The sequence below is a fragment of the Equus przewalskii genome, chromosome 6, assembly GCF_037783145.1.
Source record: "Equus przewalskii isolate Varuska chromosome 6, EquPr2, whole genome shotgun sequence".
NCBI classification, from domain to species: domain Eukaryota; kingdom Metazoa; phylum Chordata; class Mammalia; order Perissodactyla; family Equidae; genus Equus; species Equus przewalskii.
The window spans coordinates 25,680,143-25,704,175 of NC_091836.1; the positions used below are offsets into that span (position 1 = coordinate 25,680,143).

General features: G+C 54.9%; 1 protein-coding gene across 8 annotated transcripts; it reads left to right on the forward strand.

Moving 5' to 3' along the window:
- The first annotated feature begins 6,252 nt into the window (after positions 1–6,252).
- SIDT2 (SID1 transmembrane family member 2) lies at positions 6,253–23,226 on the forward strand. Of its 8 annotated transcripts, XM_070624912.1 has the most exons (27): positions 6,253–7,511; positions 9,214–9,335; positions 9,618–9,782; positions 9,871–9,916; positions 10,332–10,433; positions 10,541–10,624; positions 11,375–11,474; positions 11,673–11,738; positions 12,589–12,682; positions 13,044–13,096; positions 13,847–13,918; positions 14,074–14,145; positions 14,328–14,390; positions 15,218–15,336; positions 15,643–15,716; positions 15,814–15,880; positions 16,487–16,560; positions 16,691–16,814; positions 17,531–17,648; positions 18,147–18,283; positions 18,523–18,631; positions 18,890–18,966; positions 19,118–19,164; positions 19,441–19,546; positions 20,224–20,334; positions 21,601–21,714; positions 21,807–23,226. In XM_070624912.1, the coding sequence occupies exons 1-27, from the start codon at positions 7,329–7,331 to the stop codon at positions 21,867–21,869; spliced, it is 2,562 nt and encodes an 853-aa protein (XP_070481013.1). In that variant the 5' UTR covers positions 6,253–7,328; the 3' UTR covers positions 21,870–23,226. The 8 variants fall into 8 exon arrangements, with proteins under 8 accessions (XP_070481013.1, XP_070481015.1, XP_070481014.1 ...); XM_070624914.1 differs by lacking the exon at positions 20,224–20,334; XM_070624913.1 differs by lacking the exon at positions 14,328–14,390.
- Positions 23,227–24,033: the final 807 nt, after the last annotated feature.

Genomic DNA, 24,033 nt, shown 5'->3' on the forward strand with positions numbered 1-24,033 from the left:
AGAATTTATTTAAAGTGCATTACCTGGTCCTCTTGTTTCCCACCTTAAAACCAGCAATAGAATTAAATTGTGTTTATGGAGCAAGAAGTTTCAGTGGTACACATGAAGGGTTTAAAGACTGCCAGGCTATTGTATTAGCATGCCAGTAAGTTCAGATGGATAGGCAGACACTACCTGCGTAAATGAAATAAGATTAAAAGTCTAAAGAAAACAGAAAAGTGTAAGTACAATCAAATTTCAGAAAGATAACTTTAGACCGGAGTTGCAAGCTTCCATATGTTGAGGGGTGGGCATGGGGACCACAATTGCAGATGAAAACTTTGAATGAGGGTTCACAGCAGAGCTTCAGAAAGCATGGCTGCCTCCCTTGAAGTTCACTCATAGGTGAATACGGAACCGCTTGCAAATTGGTTAGTCTGGATGTATGCTATGAGCCACCTCATCTGAACTGGCCAATGGCATCAGCCTCAGTATAACACAATGTGACTATGGAGTCCAGGATGGGGACCTTGAGCATGGACACAGTTCTCATTTATCACCCTCACCTCCCCACGCTAAACAGCCTGCCCCGAGCACAACCTCTTGAGAGCTATGTGACTAGAACAAGGTCACATACTCAGCCGGCCGCCTATCTTGATGCCTAACACCACCAACCACTTCAGCAGTAATTACAGCAAATTGATATGCCCGCATAATGTTCCTTAGCAGCTAAAAATTTCTGTGGTTTTTGTAGCATTGATTTTATCACTCTTCGCCAAAGTGATGCTCTTGGGTTAAAATGGTTTACTCCTCTAAGAGGATAAAATTGGGAGATATTAAACTGAGGTATTTTTGTTTTTCTCCCCCCATATCTAATCACACCAAGTTCCTCTCCATCCACCCCCCCCCCCCCCAGAGGCCTTGCCTTTCTCAGCTGCTTGCAGGTTCCCCTTAGGTCAGCAGTGAGAACAGCCTGGATCCTGAGGCTTTGTTGAGTGTATGCAAACTACACCACATGACCCTCTTCAACGGCCCAGAAGCAGTGGAAGAGACAGCAGTGTGGGAGAAGGCAAAGCTCCCTCACCAGTATCTACTTGGGGAAAAATTGGACAAAAGCAGAAGGAGAATCCATCTACTCTTTTCCAGCCATGACGGGTGAAATCTTAGCTCGGCTACGTATTTTTACGTGTCCATGATGCAAAGATCTTAAATGTTCTGCTAAACACATAGTCTTTCTTTGACTCTGGCCTGATTTTATGCTATGCTTCTTGCCTTTTGATTATTTGCTGGCTTAGGTTAGCTTAAGACACTAAACAACTGTATCATTTTACACACTGATCAAGTTTTGACAGCACACCTGTAAAGAATTCATGACACATCAGTGTGCTGCAGCATGCTCATTGATGACCACTGCGAGTCTAAGCTATTAAGTAGAACATCCAGTGCTCTCTGTGACCTGGCCCTCTTCAATTCATATCCTCCCACCCCTTACTTTGAACTTTCATGACAATAGCATGGAACTCTGAGTCTATGCCTTTGCCCCAAGTTGAGACCCCCTGTCTGGAATATGCTCCTGCCCCTTTGCTAGGCTGGCTCCTACTCATCTTTTAAGAACCCCTCAGGAACACCTCCTGGAGTGTTTTCTGATTTCTCCTATTTCCAGCTCTTATCTATCCTATGTCTTTCATCTCTGAGTTCCCACAACCCCCTGTGTAAATCTTCCATCTTTACCCTTATCACTCTGTATTATATGCTTACCTATTTGCCTATACTGCTAGAGTATGATTTCCGTAAAAACAGAGAATGCATTTTAAGTATCTTCATGTTCCCAGCACCTAGCTTAGTGACTAGTACAAACTAGGCACTGAACAAATGAAGGAATGAATGAATAGGAGATTGAGTGATCTGTTCATGGTCACCTAGCTGGTAACTGTTAGCATTGAAACTGGAATACAAATCTTTTGCCTTCAATTTCTGTTCTTTTGCTGGTACCATGCTGCTGCTTGTTATTCCTGCTATAAATAAGGGCAAACAGAATTCATTTAAGAACAACTGGAACAGAAACATGCAGTACATACCTATTACAAAAATTTATGAGACATTTTTTGAATCATTTGATTAGAATTAGATGGAATTGATAAAGATAGTTTTTATAGGAAAAGTGAAACTAGAAGAAAAACCTAGACTGGCTCAGAGGAACAAAGGCATTGTGAATGAGAAAATCACCATCGTGAAGGCTCCGAGGACCAAGGAAGTAATGCAGGAAGCTGTGGGAGTGGCCTACAGCTGAGCTGGAGTGGGAAGCAAGGAATGCCTTTCTGTTACTGAGAACTGGGAATAAGGACTGGGTAGCTTCTTGCGATCTTTAGATACAGCCAGAGAGGAGTAAAACATTCTTCAGTTGCATCTTCTGATTTCTTTTTCTTTTTTTTTTTTTTTGAGGAAGATTAGCCCCGAGCTAACTACTGCCAATCCTCCTCTTTTTGCTGAGGAAGACTGGCCCTGAGCTAACATCCATGCCCATCTTCCTCTACTTTCTATGTGGGATGCCTACCACAGCATGGCTTGCCAAGCACTGCCATGTCTGGACCCAGGATCCGAACCGGCGAACCCCGGGCCGCCAAAGCAGAAGGTGCACGCTTAACTGCTGCGCCCCAGGCTGGCCACGCATCTTCTTATTTCTTAGCCAGAGACTCTAGCTTTCTTGAAATAGGAGGATGGCTGGCTCATTGTTATCAGTGATCCTGGGAGACACAGATTTGAGCTGATCAATTATTTATCTGCTTGTTTTCAGCAATCTGATGACCAGTGAGTCTCATTTCCTGGAAAGCTCTGATGTTGGTTCCATCACATGGCCGCAGGGAGCCAGATTCAGGGCCCCAATGTATTGCGCATGTTTCTCGGTCTGAATGTTGAAAGCCCAGGTTTAGGAAATGGAAAGTGGCTGATCCACTTCTGGCAGGATGTCCTGCCTGCTTGGTCAAAGCTGCTCTCCCTTGACTCCCCTGCTTTAGACATAGTTCAGGAAGATGAATGCAGCCAAGCCCAGCTCCACCGTGTGGCATTTAGGAGGACAATGGACATAAGACATGCTCCTGAAGGCTCAGAAAGTTTAGTTTGCCTAGGATGCACAGTGCAGGGGTTTAAATGTAGAACTTTCTGACGTCAAAGTCCTTGCTTTTTCCATAATACCATGAAGCCATGTGACAGGTTTGAGATCTTATCTCCAGAATGACAGAATAAATATTCTATCTTTAAGTGATTCTGAATCTGCTGTGCATCCAGTTTTCACAGTCCTTGAAGGAGAGAGAACCAGACACAAGAACAGCCCTGGGAAAGAACAGAACTTGCATGATGGAAAGAAGTGCTGTATTCTTGCTGCCAGGGCTGCTTATGTCCAGAACAATTCTATTTGACCTCCAAGTAGATACACTGACCCTTTCCATGGTTACAATGAAAACAGGGAACTTCAAGTCCATTTTCTTCAGAGGGGTTGGTTTTGCAACCTTTTTTTCTGGGTTAAATTACACCATTACTTAATTCTAAAATCTGATTTGATTCTGCTCCCTATCGTAGGCATGGCCACTCCCTAACCCTCAGGTTCCTAAGTTACTAAATTGGCTTCAGCTAATCTATTTACCATGCTTCTTGTAATGGCCTGTTCTTGGTGCAGTCTTAGGGTCATTTTTTTTTTTTTAAAGATTTTATTTTTCCTTTTTCTCCCCAAAGCCCCCCGGTACATCGTTTTGTATTTTCAGTTGTGGTCCTTCTAGTTGTGGCATGTGGGATGCCGCCTCAGCATGGCCTGAAGAGCGGTGCTTGTCCGCGCTCGAGATTCGAACTGGTGAAACCTTGGGACGCTGAAGCAGAGGCGCAGACTTAACTCCTTGGCCATGGGGCCAGCCCTGAAGGTCATTTTAACAATACCCCTGAGCCAGGTGAAGCTTCCTTCCGGTCCTCTTGCTCCTAACCTTGAAAATCCAGTGACTTAAAATGGAGCTGGACCCATGGAGAGCTGGGAACCTTGTCAGCTGCCTGGTCAATGGCCCCAAGTCCTAGGTCCTTTCTGCACTCAGGCCCTGAAGGATGGCCCATAGGGAAACAGAAGGAAGTCATCTGAGCCTTGTGACCCGACCCTGCCCCTTTCATCACCAGGGCTGGGCTTTTGATATAACATGGCAGAAAAAGCAGTAGCTGGACCCATGCAGAAGGCCAAGGGCACTGCCCGGAGGCCTTGACATCTCTGCACTCACAAGTCTGGCTTTGAGACCCGGCACTGTCCTTTTACGCTAACTGCTGTAGCCAACAAAAAGCCTTCTCTCCTCTCAGGGCTGCCAGACCTCAGAAAGGGCCTATTCATAACTGGGTTGTGCTGTTCCCTCCCTGGGGGTGGGGCAGAAAGTCTGAAGAAAGTTCTGCAGACTTCAGAACAAGAAGAAAATCTCGAGCTGCTGCTCTCCCTGTCGGAACACTCAGGCTGCTGAGGATTCAAAGGTGAAGCCCTTGAGGCCTTGCAGAAGGGAACGATGCCCTCTAGGTTTATTTGAGTAGATTTCTCCCGAGATATTGCCAGGAGAAAACAGAAATGTTGATAGTCCACAGCTGTTTGGCCCCAGAGCAATGGTTCTCAAAATTCATTGTGCCTAGCAAACTTCTGGAGTGCTTGTTAAAACACAGATTTCTGGGCTCCAGCCCCAGAGACGGTGATTCAGTAACTGTAAGTAGGGCATTTTAAACAGGCCCAGGGTCACATTTTGCCCCAAAGCCTAAAAGGCAGACTCGGCTTGCTTCTCCCCAGCCTCCCACCCCTGCCCCCAGTCTGGGCTTATTTACAGTCAAAGCACTGGCCAGCCTATAGCGGAGACTCTATGACCCTCGACTTGTGGTTCCCACAGCACCCAGGAAAGTTGCTGGCACTTGGTAGACCAGTTAAATCACATCAGGTTCAGTGGGGCATTCCTGCTCGGGGTGGGAGTATTTCTTAGAGTTCCAGATTTACTGGCAAGACGAGGAGGGGATCACGATGAGAGAGAAGGTGAAGTCCAGCTGGAATATGGAAATCCTACATGGACTCCCCAAACTGGGCAGCTGACTGCGTGGAGGGCTCCTTAGAGGACACCTCTTGTTCTCCCGGGAGTCCTCCCATTCGGGTTTGTCTGGATGTGCTGGAAGGAGTACTGGCCCAGGGCGTTGAACCTCCTGAGTCCTCATGAGCTGACCTTTCCTAGGCTTCACTCTACCTCTCTGTAAATGAGTCGTTGTCCCAGGAGTCCCCTGAGGTTCTCTTTGGTCTGAGTTTCTAGGGTTCTCCAGCAACCTGCAGCTTGCGTCTGGTCTTTATCTTCAAGTATGAGTGCCCAGCAGGGGCCAGGTCCAATTCTCCCACTCACCATTTGCCCAGTATAACTAGAACAGTACCTGGCACATAGTAGGTGCCCATTAAATATTTATTACAGGAATGAAATGAATAACTATTTATAATTGGTCATAAGGTAAAAGAGTCCTCATTGGAACAATGCCCAGGCAGTAAAGCCGGGGGCTAAGCCTGCCGGAATCTTGCGAGCAAGAAAACTCTGACAAACCTAGGTGACTGGCCTAGGTGACTCCATCAGGGTGGCTGACAACTTTAGAGGTGGCCACATTACATTTCTTTTCCTTTAAACATACCAAATTTGTCTTATGAAAGGAATTTATGTACGTTGTAGAAAATTTATGAATTTTTAAAAGGTATAAAAAAATTTAAAAACCACCCACAGTCTAGTGATTTTTCTTTTTTCTTTTTTTTGGGGTACTTTTCTGTACTTTTGGAAGTAGAGGAAAATGATATGATATACGTTATTCCAAACATCACCTGTAATTCAAGGATAATCATTGCTAAATTTGTATGCATTTTTTTTCAGCGTTTTTCTATGCATGTCTGGATATTTGGAAAATGTACTGTTTACGTAGTGTCTTATCATGACTTCTCTGCTTACATGTCCCTTAAAGTCTTAAGCATCATTTTCGATGGCTTCATGACTATAGCGCATTTAACTACTCCCTCATTATGGACATTTAAGCTGTTTCCTTTATGCTTTATATTATAGATAGCACAGTGATAAGCATAGCTGCCCACACATTTTTTATCTCTATTTCTAAATTCCTTAGGCTAGAGTCCCAGAAGTGGAGTTACTGGGTCAAAGAGTATAAAGCTCTTTAAACTTCTGGAAACACAGTGCCAAAATATTCTGTAGACAAGTTTTCACCAATTTACACTGAAAGTCATTATCTTTCAATGAGCTTTGTAGCTGCCCCTGCAGAGTGGAGGAGAAACAGTCCCGCAAGCACGAAGGCATCCCTGGAGCCATGCGGCCGCTGCAGCGGGAGCTGAGAGCGCAGAGGTTCCTTCTATAGTTCTGCCTCAGCCACCCCTCCGCCGGCAGGGCGAACGTGCTGTTTCCCAGTTGGAGTTCTTCGTTTCTTTAGATCTCAGGAGAAAAAATGGCCCAGGAGTGGAGGATGTTAGCGGTAATGGCAGTGGGGTCGGGGGTGGGGGGATCCCTACGTTTGAGCAAAGAGAATTTGTCAACAAGAATCTAACATTTGGAGATCCTTCACGGAAACATCCGTCTATTCCAAAGTGAGCTTCCAGAGACGGGCGATATAACGAAAGAGGAGGCACTGGCGGGATAGGAGCTGGAGGCGGCTTCCAGCTCGAGGGTTGCGGCCCCTTTAAGGCCAATCCCGGTCCTGGGCCTTTAAATCCGTGTCAGTTTCCCCTGACGTCACGGGCGGGCCGGCCGCCCTGCTGTTTACCGCCGCGCTCCGCCGCGCTCCCGCCCAAGAGCCGAGCGCCGGAACCGCCGCGGCCGCCCGCCCTTAAAGGGCCCGCGTCCCAGAAAACTCGCCGCGCCCCGCGGCGGCCGGCCGCTACCGCCTATCAGGCCCCTCTCCCTCAGACTCTCCTCCCTCCGCGGCCGCCCCTCCCGCCGGCTTCCCCACCTTTTTTCCCTCCCCTTTCCCGGCGTCTCCAGCCTCCCGGCAACCAGCTGCCCCCTCTCTCTCCCGGCCCTGGCCGGCGGCCTCGGGGCTCTGGGCCGTGCTCAGCCCCTCGCGAGCTGGGGCCCCTTCCCGTGGCCCGTACCCCACACCCTCCCCTCCCCCTTTCCGCCGCCCCCTCCCCTCCAGGGCCCCTGGGAGCGTCTCTGCGAGCCAGGGAGGGGACGTTTCCTAATCTCAGGCCGGGGTTAAAGTTCTGGTCCTGGTGAGATGCTGGAAGCTGCGGCAAGGGCCGCAACCCGTCCCGGAGGTGTCCTGTCGCCTGTCGTCGCCGCCGCCGCCACCGTCGCCGCTGCCGCCCTGCCGGGGCCATGTTCGCTCTGGGCTTGCCCTTCTTGGCGCTCTTGGTGGCCTCGGTCGACAGCCACCTGGGGGTTCTGGGACCCAAGAACGTCTCGCAGAAAGACGCGGAGTTTGAGCGCACCTACATGGATGAGGTCAACAGCGAGCTGGTCAACATCTACACCTTCAACCATACCGTGACCCGAAACCGGGTGAGGGATGGGGCTGGGCTGGGGGCTGGGGATGAGTGGGTGAACAGACAAGGGCTAGGCGATTCTGTCAATCCCCTACCCGTTTAGGAGGCCCCATGAACTGGATTTCGGTTTCCCAGAACCACACTGGACCCTCTTGACCAGTCCTCCTTGCTTTGCCACCAGTGTTTCCCTGAAGCTCCCACTGGCCACTTTTTGAAGTTGTCTCATTCCCATCTTCTCTTTGATCCCGTCTTTTCCACCAGCTGTGGTCTGAGCAGGATTGGCCCACTGCGTACCCAATGCTCAGAATCTGACAGCTCTGTGGGGTCTGGGTGCAAGGGGAAGCAGCTTGCTACTGGGCTTGGCCCAGAAAACCCCAGGGAGGTGAGATGGGGCTGAACTGAGAGGCTCTGCCCAGACAAGTTACAGCTCAGATTCCCCAAGGAGATGAAGGCAGGCCTCCGCAGGCTGCTGTAACTGCTGGGCTCTTTCCAGCCCTGCTTCTGCCTTAGGAAGCCAGTGGCCTTGTAAGTTGGTGGAGATAAGGCCAACCTCAAGTTGGGTGGGAGGAGAGAGAATCTACCTCGCCCTGATTTTCTCTTTCATTTCTTTCCCAGCCATGAGTTGAACATGGGCAAAGCTAGATCTGGGAAGTCTAGACCCCAGACCCCAGAGCTGAGATCTGGAGAATACTTGGGGCCTGGCTGTGTGGTCTCCTGCCCAGCTCTCTCCGTGACTGGATTTACTGAGAAGCAGTGGAGTTGAGAATGGGAATCTAATTTTTTTCGGGAAGGCATTTGGTTTTTGTGGCAGGCCAGGATCTGCCTTCAGTGCCTGGTTCTCTGAAGTTTGATCTCCTCCTGCCTGGGGACCTTTCTACCTTTTTCTCCCATATCCAATGGGTCACCCTGAGAGCTGCAGCCCTGGGGAAGTGCTGCCCTAGGGCTTTGCTTTCAGCAGCCCGAGAACAAACATTCTCAGGATGTGTTTACTTTTATTTTTTTCTTTAAGCTCCCACTGTCCTGTCTACTTTCCTCCATAGCGCCAAGGGTGAGAAGAGTGTCTCCATTTTATAGAAGGGGAATTTGAGGCCCAGAGATGTGGAGTGACTTCTCCACAGCCCTGTCACTGGATCAGAGCTAAGGATAGAATTTGGCTTTTCTTGGCTTTCAACAGTCCCTCTGGTGCCACACCCCCCTCCACCCCGCCCCTCCCCGTGCCACGCTGGCCTCTGGCCTCCAGGTTAGATGTTAAATAGGAGCTTGCTGGCTCACAAGGGAGAAAACGAGGAGCGCTTCTTGTTGTACTGTGTCCGTGTGTGCGCCTGTGTGCACATATGTCTGCAGGCGTGTGCATCCCGTGAACATGGGTAGGAATGGGGTATCCTGGAGACACCTGAGGTCTCCACTGTGTTTCCTGTTGGCGGGTCAGGCCCTGCAGTTGCTTGGGTCCTGTTGCCCTGCACACACCTGCCATTCAGGAGCCGGCCTCTCCCATAAACCTCTCTTCTAACTCTGCACAAGTCCCTCCAGAGATGGGGGCCTGCCCTGGCAGAAGAAGGGGCATAGACAGCATCCCAGCCTGACCAGGAGGGGGAAAGAACAAAGCGGTTGGCGTGAGGGAGGGGCAGGGCTCACAGCCTCTGGAGCCATGTGTCCTGGGTGGCAGAGCTTGAGCCACCGCAGGCTTCATTGAGGGGCATTTCCCTGTCATTCTGCAGACGGAAGGTGTGCGTGTGTCTGTGAATGTCCTGAACAAGCAGAAGGGGGCTCCTTTACTGTTCGTGGTCCGCCAGAAGGAGGCTGTGGTGTCCTTCCAGGTGCCCCTAATCCTGCGAGGGCTGTGAGTAGGACCTGGGGATCGGGGGGGGGACTGAGCCTCACCCAGGGCCTTGTGCAGAGCCTCAGACCACCCAAAGCCCCTCTGTTTCTTGTCCCTTTTCCCTGAACCCGGAGGCTGGTCAACGGCATGAGGGCCAAGCCAGCCGGCCTGGAGCTTGTCAGCTTAGTGTGGGGAGGGCAGGGATGGGTGGGGACCAGAGTGCAGAACTGGGGCCTTGCTCCTCTGGAGTGGCATGCTGGCCCGGACAGTGGTCTCGTCCTGACTCTCTGCTTCGCTCCATAGGTATCAGCGCAAGTATCTCTACCAAAAGGTGGAACGAACGCTGTGTCAGCCCCCCACCAAGAATGAGTCTGAGGTCCAGTTCTTCTACGTGGATGTGTCCACCTTGTCACCAGTCAATACCACGTACCAGCTGCGTGTCAGCAGAATGGACGACTTTGTGCTCAGGTCTGTAGGGGAGAGCGAGGGGACCACGAGACTGGCCTCCTCCCCAAGCTCTGAGAGTGACTGCAGGGGGCTCTTCTCTGTCCTGCAGGACCGGGGAGCAGTTTAGCTTCAATACCACAGCAGCCCAGCCTCAGGTAAGACCTCCCTGTTGACTGCCCCCCAGGAGGAGAAATGGGGAAGCTTGAACATGGGAGTGGGAGTGGTCAGTGGTCTTTGCCAGGAGTTTCCAGTTGGCTGTACTCTCCACAGAGGGACTCTCTGGAAACAGAGTCTGTGGCCCCTGAGGTGTTGAGGGGCAGACAGCATGAGAAATGCAGAGACATGGGGTCTGGCTGCCATCTTTGCTACTTGCCTCTCGGGCACTGTCCTGAGTGCCCAGCTGAGGTTGAGGGGAGTGGTATACAGAAGATGGGGAGGCTTATGGTCAAGACCTTTCTCCCCACTGCCCCCACTGCCCAACCTTGGGAGGATTCACACTGTTCCCTTCTAGAGGGGCAAAGAGAGCATCCTCATGAGGTGGGGCTCTCCCTGCCCTCCCCACGCCCTCAGTACTTCAAGTATGAGTTCCCAGAGGGAGTGGACTCAGTGATTGTCAAGGTGACCTCCAACAAGGCCTTCCCCTGCTCAGTCATCTCCATCCAGGATGTCCTGGTAAGTTGCCTGCCCTTTTACTCTCCACCAGCGGGTGGCAGGGCTGCTAAAGAGAGGGGACGGGGCCCAGATCCCTGCCATCTGTCTCTCCCATCCTTCCTCTGTAGTGTCCTGTCTATGACCTAGACAACAATGTAGCCTTCATCGGCATGTACCAGACTATGACCAAGAAGGCAGCCATCACTGTGCAGGTAGGAAATGCGCGTGGCCCTGTGGGAGATGGGGCCCGGTGACTAGCTTTCCAAACCCTTGCTTCTTTTCCCCTGCCCCATTCCTACACCACCCACATGGCTGAGTCTTGGCCCACTGGTCCCTGAGACTTTGGGTCCCCTGATATATGTGGGAGTTGAATCATAATCCCCATCGTCTTTGAGGACAGGAGAGAGCAGAGTACCCACTCTGGCTGTCATATCTGCTTCATCCACTGTAACGCTAGTAGGGAGAGGAAAGGGGGCCTGGCTGATACTTTGTGCTGCCCTTGGCAAGGGCTGAAACCTGTGCTGGGGACAGGGAGGGGAAGCCATGTGTTCACCTCACAGCATCCAGTTGGCACCGGATGGAGGCCATGTGGCCCCGCCGCTTTTTCTCCTGGCTGATGCCCCGTCTGTAATAGGGCACCCGTGGGTTCCATGATGGCGGTGCACACACACCTACGCTCACCTGGCTGTAGTGTAGGTTCAGAGTTTGGGCTCTCGATCAGATAATCCTGGCTCTGCCACTTACTGGCAGTGTGACCTTAAGCTCATTTCTGAGCCTGTCCCACAGAGATAATAATAGTACTTATTGCATAAGGATCTTTGTGAGGATTATGTAAAATAATACGTATGGAAAGAGTTTAGCACAATGTCTGGCCCAAAGTAGCTATTCAGGAAAGGATGATGGTGATGATGATGGTGGTGGTGTTGGTGGTGATGATTGTCATCATCGTCACCATCCTGCAGCGCAAAGACTTCCCCAGCAACAGCTTTTATGTGGTGGTGGTGGTGAAGACTGAAGACCAGGCCTGTGGGGGTTCCTTGCCTTTCTACCCCTTTGTCGAAGGTACATTTTGTGCCCTGGATCTGGCTATGGATGGGGAAGGCTTGGTCCCTTCCTGGGAGGTAGAAGAGCCTGTGTGACTGACTGGTGGACCTGATGGGATATGGGTTTTGGGTCCCAGACTCTCCCAGGCTTGGTCCCCTCAACTCTAGCCAAACTCCAGGCAGGCACTTGTTTCCCAGTTTGACATTTTACTTCCAGATGAACCAGTGGATCAAGGACACCGCCAGAAAACCCTGTCAGTGCTGGTATCTCGAGCAGTCACATGTGAGTGTGGGTGGGTGAGTGGGGATGGACCGGTCTCTGGCTCTTCCTTGCAGACCTGGCGTAGGGAGGGTCTCTGAATGGGAAGGATGAAGAGGACCTACTGGAGGAGGCCATGGTGGGGGCGGGCGGGGTGTTCTTGGCAGGCGTCACGATGGAAGGCCCAGGAGGTGAGTCCCAGTGTCAGGCGGTAGAGTCCATGACTGAAGATTGAAGGCGTGGCTTTTAGTTCTCCCTCTGCCACTTAGGAACAGTGTAATCTCATTGAGCCTCAGTTTCCCCGTCTCTATAACAGGGCTAATAGAATCTGCCCCATTGTCTCTCTAAGTTGGGAGGTTTAGCATAAAATTAGTAGGAAGTCCAGGCCCCTTAGTCCTGCTCAATAAATATTTACTGAGGGATTGAGCGAAGCCCTTTTTAAACTGGAAAGTCTAAGATAAAAATGAGATTGTGATGGGAGGAGAGCAAAGCTGCCTCTCCTATGCAGAGTGTTTATTCAGCAAATATTTATTGAGCTCGTTCTGTGTGCCAGGTGCCAAGCAAAGGACAGGTTACTGTGGGAGCACAGGATGGAGAAGTCTTCCTAGAGGACTCAGTCCTTGAGTTTTGTTTTGAAGGTTAAGTCAAGATGGTGTTTTCGAGGAAGAAGTAGAGAAGAAAGTTCTAGAAGAGGGAGCAACAAGAGCAAAGACAGCAGCCCTGTCAGGGTTTGGCCTATTTGGGGCACTGCCATTCTTCACACTGGCTGGGTCATTACGTTTGAGGGGAGCAGTGAGAGGCTGGGCCCTTGTGTGCCAGGATGGGCCATCTTGAAGGTACTGGTGTGTTTACCTTTCTGCTTCCCTGCCCGCAGCTCAGGCCTATGTTGGCGGTATGCTCTTTTGCCTGGGCATATTTCTCTCCTTCTACCTGCTGACCGTCTTCCTGGCCTGTTGGGAGAACTGGAGGTAAAGTGGAACTGCTGGGCTCTCCCCTGTTGTGGGGTGGTTCGGGTAGGGGCTATGGGGGAGATGGCCTGGCAGGATCTGAGCTGGCCCAGAGTAGTCTTCCACACCATCCACGGGGCATGGGAAGGCAGCTCCCTGTTAGGGTCTGTGGTCCATGGGCCCTTCTTCTGGAAACCACCCCTCCCCCCAGCTTTCTTGCCAAGCAGGGAGACCCCACATTGCTTCCCGGCCTGGGAGGAACCCTCAGATCATGGCTGGAGGACAGGGTTATGGGGTGGAGAGGGTGGAAGGCAGGCCGGCCCGGCATAGGAGGGATTCTCGTCCTGTCCCTCTGGTTTGCCTCTGGATTCTGTCCCTGCAGGCAGAAGAAGAAGACCCTTCTGGTGGCCATGGACCGAGCCTGCCCAGAAAGCGGTACCTTCAGAGGGCCTGGATGGGCAGGCAGAGTTTGCTCTGTTTTGGAGGGACTAGTGGTGGATGGTTCCCTTGGGGGAGTTGGAGGAGGAAGGACCGGCTCGGGCATTTTGGGTGTTCAGATTGGGAGTAACACTCTGCAGATGGAAATGGGGCCAGAATATTGTGTCCTCCTGTCCCTAACATGCCCGTCTTAAAGGCTGCCCCTTGATTTGTTCTCTGGGTCTAGCAACATTGTCCGCCTCAGACGTTGTGGCTCACAGTCTCTGGGATTATTAACCTTTCCTTCTCTCTCCCTTTGTGCCACCCATCCCTCTCTTTCTATCCTCCCTCCTGCTTGGGACCTTCTCTCTCAGCTTCTCTTCTTGGTAAGCTCCAAGTGCTCTGGGCAGAGGAGCTGGAGTCTAGAGTTGGGGGGGGGGGGCGGTGGATGGTGGAAGCACAGGGGTGTCTGGTGGGATCTGGGCCCATGCTGTCTGTCCTCGCTGCTGGTAATTTAGATGTGTCAATTCCTGGACCTTTCTCTCTTTAGGGAGGACAGAGGGTGGTGAGTGTTCCCATTGGGGACGCACATGGGAGGTCAGGGCAGGTGATGGTGGTGGGAGCGAGCTCCTTGCCCGGATAGGGGCTTATTCTTGGCTGCTGCCCTGGCCCCTCTGTGTCTCTCTTCTCTGAATTCTTGTCCCTCTTTTCCTTGACTCTTGACTTCTCTGCTCCCAAGGCTAAGGGGAGCTTAACTTCTTGTTGCAGGTCACCCTCGGGTCCTGGCCGATTCCTTCCCTGGCAGCCCCCCTTATGAGGGTTACAACTACGGCTCCTTTGGTACGTGTCAACCCGAGGCTGTGCTTGCTTGCTCATAACCTTGTCTCAGGCCTCCACCTGCGAAGTGGCAAAGGGCCTCAATGCCCCAGGATGGGTCTCTTGTCTTCTTCCCTGAGGTCTACCCTACCTGCCTGACCACTTACTGTTCCCTGCAGATAATGGCTCTGGATCCACCGATGGTCTGGTTGACAGCACGGGCACTGGGGACCTCTCCTACGGTTACCAGGGTGAGTGGGCCAGGCAGGGCTGAGCTGTGCGGTGCAGGGCTGGTGCTGGCTGGGTGAAACTCAATGGTGGGCGGTTGCCTCTTCTGCCAGACGCTGGAACCAGGGAAGGGCCTGCCATCTCCCCGCCCCTCTCCTCCCCTCCTTGGCCCCACTTCCCCGGTAACTTTCCCTTTCCTTTGAAGGGCAGGACCAGTTCAAGCGGCGCCTCCCCTTTGGCCAGATGCGGCAGCTGTGCATTGCCATGGGTAGATGTGGGGGGCAGCTCTGCCAATCAGCTCCTGCCAGGGCGGTTGACTGGAGCCAGCAGCTCCAGGGCCAGGAAGATGCTGTGTGCATGGCTTCCCCTTCTAATACCAATGATTGCCAGCTCTCGTGTCTTCTGAGATAAGCAGGCACTCGCCCCTGATGCTGGTGGGCTGGCACCCCTGCTACCCCCAGGCCTGATGTTCAGCTTTGCTGTGATGTTTGCTGCCAGCACCCTAGCTCCCTGGCCTGCTGGGATAGGGATCATGGGTAGGGGTGTCATGTCTTGGCCTCTGGGGGCTTTGGTCAGGCAAGGTCACAGGGGGAAGCTTCTGAAGGCACAAGGAAAGACCAGATAAAGGAGCAGGTGTTCTTCCTAGAGGCAGCCTCTCACCGTTGCCTGCAGCCCAGGGCCCACTGGGTCTTTACCCAGGGGTGGCCAAGGCAGTGTCTTCTCAGAACCCACACAGCTGGGCACGTCCTAATCAGCATGACTTCTGCTGAATTCAGTCCTGTTGCTTGTGTCTGGGGCCTGGGGTCTGCTCAGTGGCCTGGCCTGGAAGCCCTGGCTCAGTGAGGGGGCAGGGCTGGAACGGGGCTGCAGTGGACCCTGTTTGGTGGCCTCTTCGCAGAGCCCACCCTTGCTCTCCTCCAGGTCCTAGGAGCACCTGATAACTCCTCCCAGGGCCTGAGCCCACCTCCACCCCTGCTCTGTGCCCACAATTTGCCTCTTCCCACTGCCTAGTAATTGTGACAATTGCCCCAGGTGGGTGGGGGCAGACCTCAGATTCTGTGCTCACTGGGAAACCCTTCCCCTCTGCTCCCCCAGAACGCTCCCTTGACCCTGTGGGCACTCGGCCACGACTGGACTCCATGAGCTCTGTGGAGGAGGATGACTATGACACGTTGACTGACATCGATTCGGACAAGAACGTCATTCGCACCAAGGTCTGAGACGGCCCAGGCTGGCCCGCACAGGGGACTCCCAGGGAAGGGAGATTCTGTGTCGAGGCCCCAGCATGCCTCCCTCTGGGGTGGCATGTTAGGAAAGCATAGGGAAAGAGCTCAGTCGGGGCATGAGAGATTCCAGGGGGACGGACTCACTCCCAGCCCTTCCAGACCGACTGGCCAGCAGTAATGGGCTGGCCTAGAACCCTGGCTGCCTGAGGGGGGCTTCTCCTGTCCTCTTCTAACCTGGGTGAGGGGCTTCTCCCCGGCAGTGGGACAGTGGGGCTCACTCCAGCTTCTCCCCAGCAATACCTCTATGTGGCTGACCTGGCACGCAAGGATAAACGCGTTCTGCGGAAAAAGTACCAGATCTACTTCTGGTGAGTGGGCGGAGTAGGTGGGGCTTCCTGTTATTCGCGGGGCAGCGTGGTGGTTTCTGGGGTCCTGCAGCCTCACCACCGCCCTCCCACCCCTTAGGAACATTGCTACCATTGCCGTCTTCTATGCGCTTCCTGTGGTGCAGCTGGTGATCACCTACCAGACGGTGAGAGGCGGGGGCCACCTCCCTGGGCCTGTGCTAAGCGCCCTCGCAGAGCTGTGGGCTTGCCTCGTCCACAGTCTGCGACACTGCCCCAAAGTGCAGAGCCTCCCAGCCTGGGGCTCTGGAGTGAGCACAGGTCTTAAGTCACAGGACCTGAGTTCAAATCCTGGTTCTACCTTACCAGCTGGGTGACCTTGAGCAGGTCACTTAACATCCCTGAGCATCAGTTTTCTCATCTGTAAAATGGGGGCAGCACGATACCAATGGCAGCACCTTCCCAAGGTTGTTGCAGGGATTTCTGAAATGGATGCCCCGGGACTTTGTAAAGTTTCGGTTTCCCTTCCCTTTTCTCTGTACTGTGGAGCGAGAACCTCAGTCTCGGTCATGCTCCAGGGTTTTCAGCCACACCAGGGAGGGGGTGGTGACCGTGCCAAAGAAGGACTTGCCTGGTGTACATGTGTGCACACATGCTGGCCGTGGTGGCACTTCCTGTCCAGGGCAGAATTGGCACTGGGTGGTGTGGTGGGCCTGGGGCCTGGCCCACTCACCTGGACAGTGGGCATGTCTGTGTGTTAGCAGCCCCCTCCCTGTGCCCGCCCCCTGCTGCAGGTGGTGAATGTCACAGGGAATCAGGACATCTGCTACTACAACTTCCTCTGTGCCCACCCGCTGGGCAACCTCAGGTGGGGATCTGCTTGGGGGGCGCTTCCCTGGACGAACAGTGAACCGGGGCGCGGCCGTGCAAGTGCCCCCTGGGTGGGGAAGAGGTCAGGGAAGGAGGCCCAGCCATGTGCCCTGTGTCGCCCTTTCCAGCGCCTTCAACAACATCCTCAGCAACCTGGGGTACATCCTGCTGGGGCTCCTCTTCCTGCTCATCATCCTGCAGCGGGAGATCAACCACAACCGGGCCCTGCTGCGCAACGACCTCTACGCCCTGGTGAGGGGGCACCTGCTGCAAGCCTCAGCTCCACCCCTTTCTAGCAGGCGTGGCCCTGCCTGCCCTGCCCCACCCTCCCCTGCCCAGCCCTGTGACACCCTGCTGAGCCCTGCCCTCCTCAGCCTTGCCCTGCCCAGCTCTGCTCAGCCCTGCCCAGCCCTGCCCTGCTCTGCTCAGCCCTGCCCAGCCCTGCCCAGCCCTGCCCAGCCCTGCCCTGCTCTGCTCAGCCCTGCCCAGCCCTGCCCTGCTCTGCTCAGCCCTGCCCAGCCCTGCCCAGCCCAGCCCAGACCTGCTCAGCCCTGCTTTGCCCTGCCCAGCCCTGCCCGGCCCTGCTCTGTCCAGCCCTGCTCTGCTCTGTCCAGCCCTGCTCTGCTCTGTCCAGCCCTGCTCTGCTCTGCCCAGCCCAGGCCAGCCCTGCTCTGCCCTGCCCTGCCCAGCTCTGCCCTGCCCTGCCCTGCCCAGCCCTGCTTGGCCCTGCCCTGCCTTGCTCAGCCCTGTCCTGCCCTACCCTGCTCAGCCCTGCCGAGGTCAGCCCACATACCCACTCTACCCATATCCTACTCCTCCTCCACTCCTCTGTCATAGTCTCCCTCTTTTGGGTCCCTTCCTTCCTTCCTTCCTTCCTTCCTTCCTTCCTTCCTCCCTCCCTCCCTCCCTCCCTCCCTCCCATCCCACCTCACCTCCTCTCTCCCTTCTCTTCCCTTCCTCCCCAACAGGAATGTGGGATCCCAAAGCACTTTGGCCTGTTCTATGCCATGGGCACAGCCCTGATGATGGAGGGGCTCCTGAGTGCCTGCTATCACGTCTGCCCCAACTATACCAATTTCCAGTTTGGTGAGTGGGCCCTCCCTCTTCCCTGGCTGAATGTAGAACCGAGAGCAGGGACCTCCCTGAGTCCTCCCTCATCCCCAAGTCACCTGCAGGGATCCCCAAGACTTAGCTCTGTAGGAGACTCCAGAGCTGGGTGCTTTGTGCACATGTCCTGGCTTATTGAAGATAGGCATCTGGACACTGTTTCCTCCTACGGAGCATGCGCAAGCACTGGGCAAATGAGGATAATGAAGATGTAGTCTCTGATCTCAGGGTGCTCACACTAAGTTATCTTCATTGTCAGGGGAAGTCACTGTGGGGGACAGATAGGGGGGTGGCAGTCTGGTGTGGCAGGGATAGTTAAGGGACTGGAGTTCAAGTGCCAGCCCACCGTCAGCTTGCTCTGTGGCTGAGCTGATGGAGGTGTGGGGGCCCTCTCTTCCACCCTGATGGTCTGGGCTGGGAGTTCCACGCTGAGGCTCTGTGGCTGTCTCTAGCTTATATCCGCTGCCTCCACCCTAGACACGTCGTTCATGTACATGATCGCCGGGCTCTGCATGCTGAAGCTGTACCAGAAGCGGCACCCTGACATCAACGCCAGTGCCTACAGCGCCTACGCCTGCCTGGCCATCGTCATCTTCTTCTCCGTGCTGGGCGTGGTGAGGCCCCCACCCGCTCTGCTCACCCCGTAGGAAAGGTGCACGTGCGTTCACACACACGTGTGCGTGCACACACCCCCACTCCACCTTCCACAGGAGAGATCCCTGCACCTTCCCCAAGGTGCCCTCCCTGCGCCCCTTGGAGAGTCCCAGCCTGGCTGGGCAGGGAGGAGGGGCAGGCGGCGGGAGCAGCTTTCCCCAGTGCCTCCTCATCCCTGCCCTTGGTGGCCGCCCGACAGGTCTTCGGCAAAGGGAACACAGCGTTCTGGATTGTCTTTTCGATCATTCACATCACGGCCACCCTGCTCCTCAGCACACAGCTCTACTACATGGGCCGCTGGAAGCTGGGTGAGGGCATGTCCAGGGCGGGGTGTGTGGGAGGAGCCTGCTGGGCCCCATGGAATGAGGGGTGGGTGGCCTCGGGGACCTGGACTCCCAGGAGACTTTTGGGTTCTGGGGGCCTGGAGGAATCACTGGGTGAGGATTTGGGTGAGGCCTTGGCATAGCTGTCCCCTCCAAAGGCCCTGGACCCTCTCTGCTGGCACAGGCCAGGGGCCAGGAGAGCAGGGCCCCCGTGCCTTCCAGCACCTTCCCTTCTCCTTGCAGACTCTGGGATCTGCCGTCGCATCTTCCACGTGCTGTACACAGACTGCATCCGGCAGTGCAGCGGGCCCCTCTACGTGGTACCTCCCAGATGCCCAGCCCCTCCTCCTCCATCTGCAATCTTCCCTCCAGTGGGGGGCAGGGAGGACCAGTTGACTTGGGTCTTCTTCCCTTCTTCTCTCCCTGGCTCTCTTCCCCTCTCTCAGTCCCTGTGTCTCTGCTTCCCTCCAGGACCGCATGGTGCTGCTGGTTATGGGCAACATTATCAACTGGTCGCTGTGAGTCTGGCCATTGTCTACAGTAGCCTGGCTTGGTGGACAGCTGGGGATTTGGCCAGCCACTGGCTGCCTTGGGGGCCACGGACAAATTCTAAGCTTTGGGCATAGAAATGAGGGCTGACGAGAGAGGTATTGGCACCTGGGGTTCTAGAATTTTCTGTGGGCCTCTGAACCCCGCCCCATATCATAGTAAAACATAGGGTAGGGACAAGGGAGAGCTTTTTTTCTTGCTCTTGGCCCTCCCCTGCTTTATCAGCCCTTCCTCCCTCTTCCCAGGGCTGCCTACGGGCTCATCATGCGTCCCAATGATTTTGCCTCCTACTTGTTGGCCATTGGCATCTGCAACCTGCTCCTTTACTTTGCCTTCTACATTATTATGAAGGTGAGTGGGGAGGGCTGAATTTCCTCTGCCTGTTGCTCTGCCTGCTGGGGAGGGAGATGGGCACAGCCTGCCTGGGGCAGCGCTGAGAGTCAGTGAGAATTTTTAAGTCCATCATCTGTCTGTGCCAGTGAGGTGTGAGGAGGGGAGAGGCTGAAGTCTCTTGCATGTACACCCCGGGAGCCAGCTACATCCTGAGACCCATTTACTGAGCCCCTTCCATATTCTAAGAATGGCCCGTGAAACTGGTCGCACTTGAGGCCACAGTTTGTAAGAGCTGAAGGGGTTCAGTGCAGAAGGGCTTGAGGAGGGGGCTCACTGAGTCTTGGGCCTCCAAGGACCAGGTGCTTCCCAAGGTACCCTCAGGCCATCCAGTGTGAGGGGACCCCCTTGCACAGGGAGAGCCCCCTGGCCAGTATACTCTGCCAGCCAGGGTTTTGGGCACATGAAGGCCCAGCCAAGGATGGGCATCAGGGGTGCAAACACCAGGCTGCTAACATGGGACAGGTTGAGCTGTGTAGCTCTGTGAGCTGGTGGTATGAATCTAAGAGGGCTTCCTAAAGGGTCCATCCTGAAAGCCTGGGAAGGCACCAGGAAAGCGCCTCAGAGGCAGGCTGAGAAGTGGGGCGGGGCAGGGCCTGGCCCTCAGACTGCTCTTCCTCCCCCCCTGCCACCCCCAGCTCCGCAGTGGGGAGAGGATCAAGCTCATCCCCCTGCTCTGCATCATCTGCACCTCGGTGGTCTGGGGCTTCGCACTATTCTTCTTCTTCCAGGGACTCAGCACCTGGCAGGTGGGTGGTTGTTCCGCCAAAGGTGGGGGAGTTGCCCACAGGCTCATTCTGAACCAACAAATGGCCAATTCTCTTCTCAGAGATCGTTTGTGAGCACCTACCATGGGCCAGCCCTTTCACAGCTGCTTTTTGGTTGAATCCTCCTAACATTTGACATGTCAGCATGGAGGTATCCCCATTTCACTTACGAGGCAGCTGAGCCTCAGGGAGGCCAAGTGACCTGCCCAAGGTCACACTGGCAGTGAGTGGCACAGCTGGGGTTTGAATCCCCAGATGTCAGGCTCTGTCCTCTGCCTCATAGGGCACCTCCCATGGAACTCTGTGATTGGAGCTAAGTCTGGCATGGTCTCTGTCTTTGAGGCACTTATAATCTAGTTCAGGAGAGAGACCATTAGCTCCTGGCTGGCTGTTTACAATATGATACACGAGATGAAGGGTATGGGCAAGATCGGCAGGGGGAACGAACAGGAGTACAGAGGACAGAGAGGCCTCTGTGAGTTAGGAGGTACAAGAAGGCTTCCTGGAAGAGGCAGGCCTGGCTCTTGGCCTTCAAGGCCCTGGGTGATGGGAAGGGCCTGTGGCCCAGAGATGCCTTGACCTGAGTAACGACAGAGAAGCAGAACAAGATGGGGCAGATTTGGGGATCGGTGAATTTGCTGAGTAGAGCCGAGCGAAGACTGTGAGCTCTGTGCAGGCAGGGCGGGTCTTTCTTGGTCATCTCTGCGGCCTCAGCATGGGCACAGACAGCCCCCACCGAGTGATGTCCAGCCAGTGTTTGCTGGATGGAGGTTACGGGTGGAGCATGGAGGCCCTTGAGTGCCTCGGGTCATGGCCCACGTCATCGTCCTTGGGCAGGGGTATGTGACCTGACAGTAGTGCTTTGGATAAACAAAGGGCCTGGAGGAGCCATGGAGACCTCATTAGGGGAGGGGCCAGAGTCCAAGGTGGGAATCTGAGTTAGGAGGTTTTGTGGCCTTTTAGCGTCTCCAGGTAACCACAACCCTCTGCTCTTAGATGGAGAAGAAGAATGTAAGGGGAGGAGGGCGAGGGTGGGAGGGAGGGCAAGGGCAGAAGCCAGCGTTCCCAGGGAGACCTCTGTAACGAAAGGCCAGTTCTCGGATGTGGGAGGGGAGGGCAAGGAACGAGTCAGAAAGTGTGCTCTCCCGCCAGGCTGGGAACAGGGAGCGCCCTGGAGGGGGACGGGAGGGGTCTGCCCCAGCCTTGCCAGGGCAGCGTCAGCCGGCAGCTCTCCCTCTTCCGCCCCAGAAAACCCCCGCAGAGTCGCGGGAGCACAACCGGGACTGCATCCTCCTTGACTTCTTTGATGACCACGACATCTGGCACTTCCTCTCCTCCATCGCCATGTTCGGGTCATTCCTGGTACGTGAGAGTCTTCTGTCCTGAGTGGGGAGGGTGGAGTAGAGGTGGAGGTTGCCTCCTTTCCTGTGTGTGACTCAGCGTCCACCCCCCAGGTGTTGCTGACACTGGACGACGACCTGGACACGGTGCAGCGGGACAAGATCTACGTCTTCTAGCGGGCGCCGGGTCCCTTGCTTCACTCATGAGGCCCTGTGCGCCTCGGCCTCACTGCCCAGAGCCTCCATAGTGCCAGAGGCGTGAGTCCCAGCCCTGCTGCCCAGTGCTGGGTGGTGGCAGGACAGCGAGGTCTAGCCCAGGCCTGGCCCAGGACAGTCATGGGAGTGGCCTTGAGCCTTGCAGCTGCCCTCGGCCTGGGAAGAGGCCTGCTCCTCTGAAACCCCAGACGTTGGCCAAATTGCTGCTTTCTTCTCAGTGTTGGGGCCCGTCCATGGGTCCTCCCGTCCATTGGCTCTCCGTTTGTCCCTCTGCAGGAGGGAGGAGGGAAGTGTTGCCCTGCCCATCTCATGCCTTGCAGTCTGCCCATCCTTCCCCTCCCCCCAAGCCTGGGGCCGAAAGCCCTTTCTGCCTCCCACAGTCCCACTTCCCAGCCTGATCTGGGGCCTGATTCTTTGTCCTGCAGTAGGGGCCCACTTCTCTTTGGGACTGTATCTGGCTGCCATCACTGCCTCCTCTAGTCAGCCAAAATGGATGGGGTTGTAGGATTTTGGGGGCTGACCAGCTGGTGCCAGGCTTTTGGTGCTAAGGCCTGCGAGGGGCCCTGGCTGGCTCTTTAGCAATGAGGGTCAGCCCATGTGTGAGAACTGCCTTTGATCTGAGGGGCTGAACTCAGAGGTCACTTTCCCGTCAGTCCCCGGACTGATGCTGGCAGCAGGATTGGAGGGAAGAAGCAACTCACCCCTTTCCTTCCTTTTTCTTTCCAGGCCCTTAACTCCTGCCAAGCCCCAGCTGGGGGCCTTTCAGTGCCATTGACACTGCCCAGGAATGTCCAGGGGCAGTGGAGGGGGGATTCAGAGGGCCCAGCCCATGCTGCCTCCTCCATAGCCGCGGGAGCCCCAGTGCCTATCTTAGAAAGGGGCTCAGGAAAGGGATGTATTTCCCTCTAGGTCTCCGGTCCCAGCTTCACTGTAGGACCCAGGGCTGGCTCCTAAGTTTCCATCCAGTCTTCAGCCACGTTCTGTGTTAGTCACGCACGTGCATACACATGGAACCTTGGAGTTGACACTGACTTGCTCCAGCTCTGGGCGCCCTGGCTGCTCTGGTCCCTGGATCCCCTTCGCCCTATCTGGTTTGTTCCAGATGCCGAGGTTGGGGGAGGTCAGGTCGGGCCTCAGCCTCTGGGTGGGAATGTGTTTTATTCTCTCCGCCTTGTTTTTATACCTCTCCCTGGGGCTGGGAGAGGAGGTGGGTCTGGATTTTTTTCAGAACTCTGTGTAATGTCTGTTTCCATGCTATGGTTGCATTTCTGTTTACTATGAATGAGTCTGCATTCAATTAAAGAAACAACCAGACGCAGTTCTTGGGCCCCTGTTTGCTCCCGCCTTCTGGGTGGAGATGTTGGGAATGAGGGGTGGGGCGGGGGACCTGCATCTTCTAGTTCTTCTGGTCTACCTTCTGTTTTCTGAGCCCAAGTCATACTGGGAACAATAGATCCTTGATTCCTCCATGTTTTTCCTCTCCTTGAAGCCGTGACATCCATGCAGTAACCATTGACCAGGGGCCTGCCCGGCGCCAAGCACTGTGCCAGGCCGGGAGGGTAGTGTGAAAAGGCCTTAGCTGTGCCAGCTCACCTCTGAGATCCCCCTTTAGCTGGCAAATGGCAGCGGCCCTGCTCACTGGGTCCCCACCCACCAGACGGGTAGCTTCACTCCTGACCTGATCCTCTCCCGGCTCAGCAGGCCGCAGGCGTGGATAGTGCTCCCTGATGTGGCTTCATTGGGCAGGAGCCTGCAGGCTGAGGTCGGGGTGGTGCTCAGGAAACTCAAGGTGGTGCTGGATGGTGGGTGAGTCGGTGCCTGGATGACAGGCAGCCACCCAGCGGAGGGAGTTTTGAAATGACTCTGGAAGGTTGATTTAGATTTCAACAGGCTAAAGGAGGCAAGGAAGCTAGTGAATTCCGGGACGCAACTGAAGGGCGGCTGTGCGCGGCTCCCTAGCTGATCCCCTGCTCCTCTCCCTGCTCTTCCCCGCAGGCGCCGCTGGGGGGCACTATAGCTCTATGTGCCCCTAGGCTCTGGAGGTAGGCGGCTGCTTGCGGTGGGGGGGCGCCTGGACGCCCCTCTTCTGGGGGTGCTGCGTGCGGGTGTTGAGTGTGGGTGGAGT

Bases quoted from the DNA above. Each gene is read 5' to 3' on its own strand.
- SIDT2 (XM_070624912.1), top strand. From the start codon at position 7,329: ATGTTCGCTCTGGGCTTGCCCTTCTTGGCGCTCTTGGTGGCCTCGGTC. The intron at 18,967-19,117 runs GTACCTCCCAGA...GCTTCCCTCCAG, and splicing joins GCAGCGGGCCCCTCTACGTG to GACCGCATGGTGCTGCTGGT. The intron at 20,335-21,600 runs GTGGGTGGTTGT...CTTCCGCCCCAG, and splicing joins AGGGACTCAGCACCTGGCAG to AAAACCCCCGCAGAGTCGCG.